Genomic DNA, 13,315 nt, shown 5'->3' with positions numbered 1-13,315 from the left:
CCTGCCTTCTAGCATGAGGACCTGAACACAACCCTGCACAACCTGATTATGAGAACAGAAAGGCAATTTTTCCCATCCATATAAACTTTGCTAGCACAGGGAAGCATATTTGTAAATCTTTACCCTGCCTCCTCCAAAGGCTCAGGGCATGTCTTTTTTTCCTAATGTCATCTAAAACTGGCTTCTTGCAGTTTTCTAGAGTGAGGTTGTAGGTGAAGGATACATCCACGTTTCAGTGGTTAAACTGGGAATTGCATGCAGTCTAAACTAGAATCTCCCAGGAATACAGCTACTTTTAATTCACGTGCTCCTCAGGAAGTGTTCCCTCTGAGTTAGCATGAGCTAGCTCACAGATTTTTAGCCTCCAGCTTGCACATTTTTGTCGTAGTTCAGGAAAAATGGCCCCAGAGCACAATAATTTATGCAGTAGCTCACAACTTTAATGCCAGTAGCGCACAAAGTAGAATTTTTGCTCACGAGACTGCAGCTTAAAGGGAACATTGTCCTCAGGTAGAGGAAAGTTATGGAAAAGTCCCTGGCCCATAGCTAGGAATCTTGACAAAGACAGACCAAAGCAAGTTTTCAACTGCCTTACGAAACTGCCTCATACAGATTCAGACCACTGATCTTTCTAGCTTACTTTCCCATTGCAGGAAGGTCTTTCCTATATTCTGCTTCCTTGGATAATTTAACAGGAGATTCCAGGGACTGAATGGAGTCTTGAATGCAATCTGTGTTATGAGTCACAGACCCTCTCCAAAAGATTGAATTGTTTTCAATAAATCCTTAAAAGCAGCACTGTTCACGGTGTGTCCATGCTTAGTGGTTTTTGTATAGAATTGACAGCTGCTGCTGGAGTGGATGCTCCAATGCTTGTGGGTGACGTTTCCAAAATACTCCAGTAAAGGGATGGTGAAGGCTGATGGTTTTTGTCCTTAGAAAAATCCATTTAGGGTAGTCTGTGGCTGACTGCTTAGCAGAAGGGGTAAGTTATAGTTCCCTTGTAGCCTTTGCAAGAAGTATCCAACTAGCATTCTAGTTTAACTGGCAACATCTACTCTCTCACACACACCTGGGTGGAGTAGCCGAAGTAAGTAGGGTGAGAGGAGAGCAGAGCTGATTCCCAGAACTTAAGGACAGAAAGGTGCCTCAACTTCTGGAGTCTAAAAAGGTCTGGAATGAGAGGCGAGGCAGAAGACATGGGGGGAAGGGGTTCTCAGTGCTCAGACCAGTTACACTTTGGCTTCCATTTGACTTGTTAAAATTTTTAAAAAAAGATAATATAGATGTTTAAGATGCTTCAAGCACTTTTGTTAAGACAGACAAAAGGCATTACCACAATCTGTATATTATCAATATAGTGAAATCTGAAGTCACCCTTAAGTAGATGCTTCATTGAAATGAAGTTCAAAATGTATCAGTTGAACAGAATTATATAGATTGCAAAAATATTTCATAATCTAGTTACATTATTTTGTATATACAAAACATCTGTCTTCTATGCAAGTTTTGAAAACAAGGCCCCACTGTGATCAGAACCTATAATTTTACAATATTTTAAAACTGAATATCTACCTACATTACAGCTGCAATGTTTTTTTTGTCTCTGTCGAGCAGTATGCCTGCCATGAAAAAACCTGCAATTATAAATACATTATTCTCTAGCAATGGTGTTTCACTCCACCATTGCCAAGTCTTTTAATGCATGGCTTCTTGGTCTTTTGGCTTTGTAACCAGGCCGCAGGAATTCTATTTTTCTCTTCTTTGCTTCAATTTTATTCTTGTGTCTCTTCAACTTCTTTTTGGCAGCTATGTCAGGATTACACACAGCCTATCCAGAAGACAAAAAATAAAAAATCACAAATTTGTTGGTTCACATCTTGTCTAAGTGTTCTGAAGTAATTCAATTTAAATACAAATTCTTATAGCAAGGGAGTTCTTTATTTCTAAGCAGTTGGACTCCAGTTCATTTTCCCCATACTGACCTCCAGGGCTCTCTGCTTTTTCCGAACAGCTCTCTTTTGATTGGCCTGCTTTTGCACAGAAGCAAATGCAACCGAAAAGGGTTCCAGTCCAACTAGTTTCTTCAGTAGCTCTATAATTTCCTGGGACAGGTTCTTCAGAGTTGGATCTATTAAAGATTGAGATTAATTTAATATAAATAGATAACTGACAGCTGAAAGTGTGAATGCAGATTATAGGGAGTGCAATGTTCCAAGCAGTCAAGGAGCAATCATGTATGTATGCAAATCAACCCCAAACAACTAAAGGATGTTGCTCTTTTCCATTACAAATAAACAGCTTCCTGGGAACTATTTTGGTGCTTGCTAGATCAGGAGATAGGCAAGCTGCTCCACTGCCTGTTTTACACATTTCTACCAAACATGCAACCTGCCCTCCTTTTATTGTGATAGTCCATTAATGAATACAAGGCAAACAGTTACACTTTTAAGTGTGAGGGTTTTTTTAAGAAGCAAAGATCAAAGGCCCAATTAAATGAGAAAGGAAATTAACATTTTATATAAAGATTGGCTTCAAGTATTTGAATTGAATGAGGGTTTCTAAACGGTACAACTGACCAGATATTGTTATTGAGCGCTTACTGAAGTTATCTCTGTGTTAACCTTTCTGTAGAGAAAAATGAAGAGGTTTCTGGACTTGCTATGCAAGGCAGATGCTTCCCCCTTATTTTAAAACATTCTGCCAGGCCCTGCCACTCAAAAGCAGCCTCTTGTTAAAAAGTGTCTTGAGAAACACTTGCAAGCAAAACACTGCTTACCTTGTTCTGCATAGGTGCTGCTGAGCTCTCTATAAAGAGGGGCTATGATTATTGGGAGGTACGGTTTCACCCTGTCTTTGCCAAGATCAACTGCAATGGCACCAAGGAACTTAAAGATGCAAGTCCTCTGGAAAGACAAACATGGTCTGTCAAGACACTGGCTTTGAAAGCAAAACAATACTGTAAATGCCTAATTGTGTTATTTAGGTTACATACATAAACAGCCTCAATGGCCTTTCAAAAAGAAAAGAAGCTTTGGGATAGAACCATATAAAATGGAAAAGTAATTGGAGGAGGAGGAATGATTAGGCAACACCCCCCCCCTCTGTGCTCCACATCTCCCACCCAGCTGCTCTAAGAAGGTCCATCTCTGTCATTAGTTCTTGTATATGGGCTTAGGAGAAAGGAATAAAGAGATAGATGGACCTTGTTCCATTTAAACTGGTGATCTGTTTAAGACAGATCTGGAGAGCCAGTTTGGTGTAGTGGTTAAGTATGCGGACTCTTATCTGGGAAAACCGGGTTTGATTCCCCATTCCTCCACTTGTACCTGCTAGCATGGCCTTGGGTCAGCCATAGCTCTGGCAGAGGTTGTCCTTGAAAGGGCAGCTGCTATGAGAGCCCTCTGCAGCCCCACCCACCTCACAGGGTGTCTGTTGTGGGGGAGGAAGGTAAAGGAGATTGTGAGCCACTCTTAGACTCTTCGGAGTGGAGGGCGGGATATAAATCCAATATCATCATCATCTTCTTGTACATAAACCATATTTGTACCTTATTTGCACTAGTTTTGAACTTGTAGGTACAGGAGTGTAAAATTATTGGAGAACTGCAAGGCTACAAGTATAATTCTTCCCTGAATGAGAAATACAAACCTTTAAAGGGTCTTTGGGTGAATATGCAGCTTCTCGTTTTGCCATTACAGAGAGTCTCTTCATCACCCACAATAAAGTGGCTGGCCTGCTTTTCTCTTCTGCCTCTTCATCCTCTCTTTCCTCCATAGCTGAAGTTTCATTATCATCTTCACCCACAAAAGCATCCTGACTCCCTGCTTCACAGCATACTTCCTCATTAATATCACTGTCTTTGTCTGGATCAGGAGCCAGAAGGTACAGTACTTTGGCTACAAACAGTAAATTCTTGACAACCTTAAACAGAAAGAGGGGTGAGTCAGACTGACCTTTTCTAGAATATCAACATAAGGCCAAATCTAATTAAACTTCCATAGGACACCAACCATGTCTTGTGGTCAGGCACCCAAGAACCAATATTTGCAGCAGCCAAAGGTGGACTTATTAGACACCTTGGCATGGCTAGCATGGCCTCCATAAGGAACAGTCCAAGCCTAGAAAGAGAAACACTCAGTGCTACTTAGGGGGGTGCACATCAAACATTTTCAGATTAATTTTAGACCGAGATTTGGGGAGGGAATGCTTTTCATCATCCCAAAATTTTGGGACTCTCTACCTCCACAGAAAATAATGGTCCTTCACATCTACTTAACTGGTCTGGTGGACCAGCTTTTTTCCCCTCCTCGATTCTGATGCCCAAAACTCCTCTGCAGTTCTAAGGTAGTCCCCAGTGCAAGCACCAGTCGTTTCTGACTCTGGGGTGCAGTTCTAGAGGATACAGTTTTTATGGCTCCCAAAATCTGGGAGTGCTTTGGGTATGCATTACTGTCTCAAGCCAAGGTGAATCTCCAGTCTGTGACAGAGAGGGAAACGTGATTCGTGTCACAGGATGGCTGAGGTCAAGGGGTGGGGAAAAAGAATCACTGCTTTCTTCACTTAGTACAAGCTTCCCACCAAGTGTCTGTACTGACCCCTAAAGTGAATACTCAGCCACCCTGAGCCCATTAGGGGAGGGCGGGTGTGACGGTAATGAACGGGTTAACAAGAAAACTAAGGATGCATAGAGCCTGCGTCAGATGACCTGAGGGTGGGGGCCAGAGTGCTCGGAACTCTCAGAGGTGATTGACAGCTAACAGCTGAGGAGAGCAGTTAGTGTCAGACAGAGTCTGAGGGAGACTGCTGAAGAGAGCAGTTGATCTGAGAAGGAGCTGAGAAGAGTCTTTGAGAGAAGCAAAGCTTACTGTTCACTTTATTTAGACAGCTGAAAGCAAAACAAAAACCCCGAAGAGACTAGTATTGAGAAATCCATATTACACCCACCCCTCGAGTTCCATAGCCGTGAGGTAAAATTCAAAAGGAAGAACTGAGGCGGAAGAGGGGCTGGGGTAGCCATAAGCCGCATATAGAAGCGATCCAGTGATACCGCGAGGCGCACAGTTATAGCGGGATATAAATTTGATAAAATAAAATATATGGCTCAGACTCTATCTGACACTAGGTCAATGCTTGAACTTAATGTGAGTGTATTTGTGACTAGCATGTCCCTGTGCTAGTGCTTTTCTCTTACACACAAAATAAGGCCAGCCTTAACATTAGACAAAATGAACTGGCCCACCTCAGGGAACAGATTGTTTGGTGTACAAACAAAAGGCAGCAAATTATCAAATGTTTAGTTTATTAGTCTGTTATTACCACCACTGGAGGTACAACATGAATATTCTCTGTCCAAAAGCTGTCTCTGTCAATTTTGGATTATTTTAACCCATTTTGAAATACACAATAAATTGCTTAAATCCTCACCTGTTCTCCAAGGGATGGATCCAGAAATTTGGACTTCAGCTGGTGGCAGAAAGCCAAAGCAAGTTTTTTCATCTGTAAAGATAAAAGAGAGTGAAGTTCCTTCCCAAGCATACAAGACATGGATGGTGGGGGGATGACTCAGTTGTAGAGTTTTCTGCATGCTTGGTATGCAGAAAGTCTCAAATTCAATTCCCAGTGTCTCTAGGTGCAAGGATCAGGTAGTATGTGATGTGGAAGGCCTCTACCTAATATGCTACTGAAAAACTGCCAGTCAGAGTAGACAGTACTTGACTGGGCAGTGGTCTGACTCAGTATAAGGCAGCTTCATGTGAGACTGTAACACAAGAGGAATGTATTGTTTCTCAAATAATGAATGGAAGAATATAGGAAGACAGTAATGAAATGTTTTGGTCTAGCTGAGTGTCTAATACAAGGCAAATAACCTGGAAATGAATGCTCATTTCTGCCACCTACTGGGAGACTGAATTTTGCAGCATATAAGAAAGGCCATTTATGGAGAGTAACGCTGACCTTTGTGTCTAGTTCTCCTGTTAAGAAGTTGATGGCGGATGGCCTCCCAGCAGCCCCTTGGCTCTTTTCCAGATTTCTTTTGTTCCATTTACTGACAAATTCCTCTGGCTTGTGGGAAGCAAACAACAACCCAAAAATCTGAGAACAGGTCAGCCACACCCAACTGTGAGGAAACCATAAATGGGACTGGACATGGCCTGCAAAAAGCGGAGAAATGGGATGTATTTAAACTGTAACCATTCACACACAAGACTACAAACAGAAAGTCCATTTTATGCAAACATTCCAAGCAAACTAACTTTCCAAGAAATATACTTCATGCTAACAATCCCAACAGCTATATTACAGCATGAACTTTTGATGCTTACCCCAGATGTTGTTCAGAATCTCATTATGTTTACTTAATTCAAGAATATTGCACTCCTTGATCAGTTTAATGAACAAGTTAAGGAAACTGAACAGCAATCGGTCTGCAGCCTTTTCTTCAGCCTCATCTCTAACCTTTAAAACACAGAAAACTTTATTAAGAAATGACAGTCAAGAAGCTGAGGCTTAGAGAAGTTGCCACATTGAGACAAATATTACTTAAGCTGCAATCCTAAGGATGCAAATGGTTGTAAATATATTGGATAAAAGACGCACATCATCTTCCCTCCTCACTTCCCATAAGCTGTTTTGGGGAAACTGCATAGATGACATCTGTCAAGGGAATACAAATATAGTCTCAGTTTCATAAAAGAATTATGCATAATATTCCAGTTGCTCTACGTAAGTACTTCTTTGGAAGATTGCATGTAATGTAATATTTTGTTAGACTGTTTCAGTAGCCTCCTTTCAGGAACAGATGGGCACTTCTTACTTTAGTAAGTTAGTCAAAGTAATAAATCCCCTCAATGGGCCTCATTTTCTTAGTGTCACTTCAGCTTTCCTCCTCTCCTACAAAGGTTGCTGCTGGTTAAATGACTTACATCTTCAAAATTCGAAGGATGTATTTCTCTCTCGATAATTGGGAGAAGCATTCCAAGCCTTTTTTCAAATTCCATTCCCTCAGCTTCAACAAACACACCACTAGTGTGAGCAGCTAGCCTCTTGTGCACACTCTGTCAATAAAGACAATATTGCATTAGTGCAGGATTAAAACACACACACATACACACATGCAACTCCCAGCTAGCACAATTTAGTATTGGTATGGGGTGGGAGGGGGAGAGTAAAGTGTGGTGATTCATCCAAGACAAAGCCAGATGTGCAAGAGTTATAGGTCCCTGCTGCAGCAGCCAGGGCTTCCCTGGCCAACACTACAGGGGTTGACATAACTGAGCAGCTTTTAGGCTGCTGAATAATCAGTTCAATTAGTATCTGGCTGAAAAGAGTTATTAACCAGCAATTGCAGGAGAAGTTGCCAAAAGCTATGTTCTGACAAGTTCTAATTTTACCCTTTGACCATCTCTAATTTAGACATGTTCATTACACAGATTATTGTTCCAATAATACACATCTTGAAATCTTATCAGTTACAGTCATTATAAATGAGGCATCAAGCACACATATCATTGTCATTTGATGGTCAGCAACATGATTATACTGATTACAATCAGTTACATTTTAGTCTTACTGAAGACTAAAATAGAATATATTCCATTTAGCAACCCTCCAACAGAACAGAACATCTCCACCTTCAGCATTCCTTTCTGCTTCATGTATCATTTCCTCCTGGACATGAACTCCTTAAGAAAGCCGGAGATGGTGTTCAGTTGTTACAACCTAACCGGCAGGATTGTGAACTGCTGAGAGTTATCTTGCTTTAGATAAGTTGAAACAAAAGAAAAAGCTATCTGGCTAGGACAACCTATTCCCTGTGATCAACTTCCAGAAGCAAGATAAAAATTGGTGGAAGCATTATTTAAAATTTGCCCTAAAACAGATTGAACTAAAATTAATGCTTGTAAAAAAACAAAGATGAATCTCCAGGTGAATTTATGGAACGTCTTACAAAAGTTTTTGAATGACACTCTTGAAAAGTGGACCCACCTGTAAATGCCCCTTAGGCATTATGGGCCACTTTTGTTCAAGGACTCCTGAAAGTACAGGAGCTACTCAAACGGACTGAAATTTTCTGGCAGGATGAACCTCTTATGAAACTTAAAGATAAAGCAAATTGCTTTATGCAATGTCAGGTTAAGAAGACAGAAGGAGCAGAGGCAAGACCTGCAGCTTTACAGATTTAGCATTTTTCTTTGCATCATGAACAAGGTAGGGGACTTAAGAGAAGTGCAGCACAGCGAGGGTTTAGAGGGCATGGCCAACGTGGGGGGGGTGTCCATCTGCCAACCTAGTCATAGGCCAGTATTTCATTATTTCTGGGGTTAGCCATTACTGTTGGCAACCAGGACAATGGAAAGTCAGTGTCCCCATGACCCGAACAAGGCCCTTTGGGAATTATTGTTGCTGTGCTGCCGTCACAACTGTTCCCTTTCTCTTCTGGGCAATTATAGTGATGTCTCCCCCCACCCAAGCACTGGGGCTTCCCACTTCTCCTCTGCCCCCTCACACCAATGGGCCCACTGCTGGAGAGGGTAATGGCTTCTCTCTCCTTCTCTGCTAGGCAAAGGACAGGCAGCAATGGCTGCTGGGAAATAAGGCAGCCAGAAGGAGCAGCAGTTCCTCACTCGTGTGGACAAACAAAAAGCAATAATGAACAGGAGCAGCCACCACTACTCCATCTTTATGGATACCAGGGCTGTGCCTAAGAGGGGACCCACTGGCCAATATCTTGCTAAGCACATCCCAGGCCTGGAACCAGACCTGCAAGGTTGTTAGTATCCTTGCTGTGAGTGAAAACAACTGCCTGAAGACAAGCCACAAAGGTCTGGCACATGCTGAAAACCTGAGCTGACATAATTGCCCCTGATAAGATGAAAGGTGACCCCCCCAAAAATACCTTCTCACTCTTGAACCATGAGGCAATCAGTGAGAACATCAGATCTCTTTTCTCAGGGTTGATCTTGTGAAGCAGAGATTTGATTGCCAGGGCTGCCATCTTCTTACACTTGGCTGAGTCATCATTGACTATCATCATAGAAAGCGGCACAAAGAACAGTCCACAATACTGATGCAATAAGCCCTGAAGGGTAGAACAACATTGGAAATAAGAGCATGAAGCATAAGATGCAGGGAAGGAAAAAATATGTTAACACCCTCCCTCACTGATAGTCTCTGGGCAGTGACACCAGGACTTAGAAATGAATCTCACCAAGTTCAGTGGGATCCAAGGAAATGTTCTCAACCCATAAATGATTAAGGCTGTAATATGGAGTTGCCTGCCCGGGCTGAAGCAGAAACGGAGAGGCTGAACCTCACAGCTCATGGGCCAAAGGTATCAAGTCAGGGATCTGGGCTTGAGAATATAAACTCTCATCCACTACTAATGAGCTGGAGGGATGGATACATACATAATTAATGAAGAACTATTCTTTACATGCAACCCATTACCCAAATCCCCTCACCCCCATTACAGCGTATGAATCTTACACGTTTACTCAGTTGTAACTCTTACTTAGCTCAACAGGAATAACTCCTAAGTAGGTCAGGTATTAAACACCACATGCGTGGGTTTAAAAGCAGTACTACCTGAGGGAACATTTCAAAGATGGAAGCAATCATTTCCAGTGCAGATTCTCTTCCAGTCTCATATTCATAACTATGGTGAGATAATTAATAGTACAGGTTGGTTAGTATCTTCAAGAATATCAGAAATACATAAATTTTAACTATAGTACCTTAAACATCAAAGCCATAGAACAAGACACCCTTTTTTTAAAAAACAACTTTGGTATCCTTCTTTAGCAAAGTGTCAGTGCAGGCCTTGAAAGGATCTTCTTGTCTCTTTCAACAGTGATACTGGAAGGGAAAGCTGAACACATGCAGCTTGGCTCTGAACTGTCATGCAAGAACCTCATAGCAGACAAAAGATATAAACTGTGAAGATATTTACAAAGGAGAGCAGTGGGTACAAAAAAGCCATATTTATTTTTCCTCTGCTCCACAGAAAATTCTGTGGATGAAAGGGAGCAGCTCCTGATGCTCACACTCAAGTAGATGTGGCAGTCTTGGCAGAGTTCATGGGCTGGATCCAGTTTCCGTAAGCAGAAAAGGGAAATGGGGTTGATTTCCCCCTATTTCTTTCTCTCATTGCAAAAGCCTAATCTGCCTGTCATGTCCTTATAGATCACCCTTTCTTCTCAGAGCACCATTTTGGAGAGCTCCAAGGGCTCTCCAGTGGAAGGAGGGAGACAGGAAAATTCCCTTCTATAAGTGGAAATATCTTCTGAAATGAAACTCTGAATCTGACCCCAGTGTCTCCATTTGTTTACGCAGAAAGAAAGGGCACAGTGTTTAGGCATTTTCATTTGCTTCCAATATTGTCGGGGGGTTGTTTTGAGGTCTTGATCTCAAATAGTCCATACTCAGAAGACAACCCCACCCAAGTCAGTGAGAAAGTGTCCGCTTTGCACACACTCATGAGAATTACACATTCAGTGATCTCTGTGTACTTACTTGAGCTGAGCAAAGATGTACTCTAAGCTGGGTTTCAATTTTTTACCAAGGGGATAATCAATAATATATTTCAGGTAAATCTGGTAGGAGAAAAGCAAACAAGAAAAATATTATTTCTGTGAAAATTTATATATATATGACATTTCTCTAGCTCTAAGTGATTAAAGCACCTCATCCACATCATTCAAATTTGTACAACAACCCTACAAGGTAGACCAGAAGTGAGAAAGCAAGTGTCTTGCCTAACATCATCTAATTACTTTGTGGCTGAGGCCGCATTTGAACCAGTTAATTCCCAGATCACTGCTCGTTCTTTTAACCACCATGCTACACTGGGTTCCAGAAGTGAGCATCCTGCTGCAAAAGACAAACATCTCTAGATAGCTGTCTAAATCACAGCAATGTAGCAGTGAAGCATCTCTCTTTGACAGGGAGGCTTCACTACACACAGGAAGGCGACTATGTTACAGCAGTGATTTTCAACCTTTCCACAGGTTGGACCCACCTTTAACTCCCTGGCTGTGGGCATGGGACTCATTGAACTGCAAGGATGAGACATCAAAACTCAAGTGACAGGAAGGTGAGTCAGAATTATGACCTCACCACCATCAAAGCGAGGACCAGATCAGAAAACACAGGACAAGTACCAAGAGATGCACCAAAGCAAGGGACAAGCAAAGAGTCCCAGCAGAACCCTCCCTGCCACCAAGTAACTTCAAAAACTGACAGCTACAGGAGACACATGACCAAGCAGGCCCATCCAAGACTTCTAACCTGTGCACTGTAGGCCACTATGCTAGACAGCCAATTGCCACTAGTTACCCTAAGAGCCACTGCTTCAAAGGGAATCCATATACATTTCCTACACTCTGGAGGACCAGCTAAAGCAACTATGATGCCACTATCATTTTTGAAGTCCAGATAACTATAACATCAAAAAGATACAACAAAAGTTAAACACCTAGAATGGACAACCTGTCAGTCAAATGTTCAAAGATCATGTTTTGAATGAGAAACAGCCACAGCTGGCTCCCAGCCATGCCCATAAAATGCTGAAGCAATTCCCAGCTCAGCTTGCAAGACTGCTCTTGCCAACAGGATGCTACACATCTTTGTGGATGTGACTCATGTGCTTCAACTACAGTGCCAGATCAAGCCTAAGGCTTCTGCTATTGCCTTCCCCAATCTTCTACCAAATGCACATAAAGGTGGTGAAAAGGAACATGAGCATACTCATATTGGGCAAGAGTAAATCAGCTCACCTAGTGCTGTCAAACTTGGCTGGCAGCCACTTTTCAGTATCTCCAGTAGTTTCCCAGCCCAGTTTTCTGAGATCCTTTAATGGAAGTTGCCAGAAATTAAGCAGGAACCTGATGTGTGCAAACCTTGCCTCCTCTGCTTCAGTCTACCTCCTCAATCTAGTTTTCTATTTCTAGCCCCTTTCTCCCTCTCCCATACTTTGGGCCAGCATATACCAGTGCCTTGGATTGTTTTACAAGGTTGCCTGCCCTCTTACTCTCACAACCCAGAACACTATCTGAACAGGGCAATATAATTATATCACTGCAGCACAGTGAAAAGGTGAGTTTAACTTCCAGGAAGATATTTATGGCTTTTTGCCTCTGTGGCTCAGGTTTAGTTCCATTTCAAATTAAGCACTTTGGAGAGCACTTAATAAGAGAAGGCAACCTCAATAGAGAAGACAGATTCAAAATACAGAATACTGTGGTTTTGTAGAATATGTTTCTCAGAGTCATGGAAAAAGGCTCTGGGTCTTCCAAGACAAAATTCTGAGCCAAGAAAAAAATTGGCCAAATTTAAATGCAACATTGGTGGGACAGAATTCACCCATGTGATGTTGCATAAGCCCCACTTCAATAACAGGATGATCAGTGCTCCATTAGCTTTCCAGTGACAATACCCTCAAGAGGTAACAGCATATATAAGGCAGCTGAAGGCCCATATGTAGGGGCTGAGATGTTAGGCATGTACAGAATCACACAAGTGAGTTCTTTTTGCTTGCCATAATCATGTGGAGCTCAGACCAAAGTCTGCAATCTGCATTGTATCAGTTAAGAACATTCACACGTTGGCTTATTTAGGAGACTATATTCTGTCAATCATAAGGAGTGAGAACAAACTAGGTGGTGCTGGAAGTCAAACCCTTGGTAACTGAAAGTCTGCCAAAACCCTCCAGAAAAATCACAAGCCCATCCGGACAATCAAAAGGAGGAGGCATTCACTGTGTTCAATATCAAATGCTGTTTTCTGGCCTTCTGTCCCAATCCAAGTTAAAAGTAGTTTATCTGGGTGTAAACCAAGTTAACTCCATTGACACAACTGGAACTAAGTAAACACTAAACCAAGTGCAGTATCTTAACCAGTTCCTGCAATGAACTCTCCACAGCCGTGACAGAAGGAAATCTGTTAAGTGCCAGAATGATATGCACTGCTGCTAACTTTACTACTACTAAGGGAGTTTTAGGAACAGTTGTAAGAATAAAAATAACAGTGGGAAAATAAACTTTAATTTCTACAAACCTGTCTGCACTGGATTCGAACTTGTTCACTTTGACCTGTGATGGCAAAGTTTGCAACCTTCTGCATGACACCATCAATTTCAGGCACAATCAATTTTCTGGATAATATAGCCTTGAAAAAAAAGGAAAAGAAATCTGAGTCAAGGTAATTCTCAACTACAGGCAATTTAAACTCATAATGCACATTAAAAAGATATATATCTAAGCTGTATTTAGAGGACAGCACTCAGCTCTAATGAAAAATTGCTTCGTTTCAAATT

General features: G+C 41.8%; 1 protein-coding gene across 1 annotated transcript in view; it reads right to left on the bottom strand.

Moving 5' to 3' along the window:
* Positions 1 to 1,331: 1,331 nt before the first annotated feature.
* Positions 1,332 to 13,315, bottom strand: part of UTP20 (UTP20 small subunit processome component) — a 100,216-nt gene continuing 88,232 nt past the window's right edge. The window contains exons 51-62 of the mRNA XM_060245253.1: positions 13,057 to 13,167; positions 10,516 to 10,595; positions 9,589 to 9,658; positions 8,900 to 9,082; positions 6,927 to 7,058; positions 6,327 to 6,459; positions 5,959 to 6,155; positions 5,428 to 5,499; positions 3,652 to 3,924; positions 2,780 to 2,906; positions 1,986 to 2,131; positions 1,332 to 1,831 (exon numbers count right to left, since the gene is read on the bottom strand). Coding sequence (XP_060101236.1) covers positions 1,676 to 1,831; positions 1,986 to 2,131; positions 2,780 to 2,906; positions 3,652 to 3,924; positions 5,428 to 5,499; positions 5,959 to 6,155; positions 6,327 to 6,459; positions 6,927 to 7,058; positions 8,900 to 9,082; positions 9,589 to 9,658; positions 10,516 to 10,595; positions 13,057 to 13,167 — 1,680 coding nt within the window. The 3' untranslated portion in view covers positions 1,332 to 1,675. The remainder of the gene's footprint in view (positions 1,832 to 1,985; positions 2,132 to 2,779; positions 2,907 to 3,651; positions 3,925 to 5,427; positions 5,500 to 5,958; positions 6,156 to 6,326; positions 6,460 to 6,926; positions 7,059 to 8,899; positions 9,083 to 9,588; positions 9,659 to 10,515; positions 10,596 to 13,056; positions 13,168 to 13,315) is intronic.

Source organism: Heteronotia binoei, chromosome 8 (genome assembly GCF_032191835.1).
Source record: "Heteronotia binoei isolate CCM8104 ecotype False Entrance Well chromosome 8, APGP_CSIRO_Hbin_v1, whole genome shotgun sequence".
NCBI classification, from domain to species: Eukaryota; Metazoa; Chordata; class Lepidosauria; order Squamata; family Gekkonidae; genus Heteronotia; species Heteronotia binoei.
The sequence above is the reverse complement of the archived record's forward strand: the minus strand, read 5'-3'. Positions and strand labels throughout refer to the sequence as shown.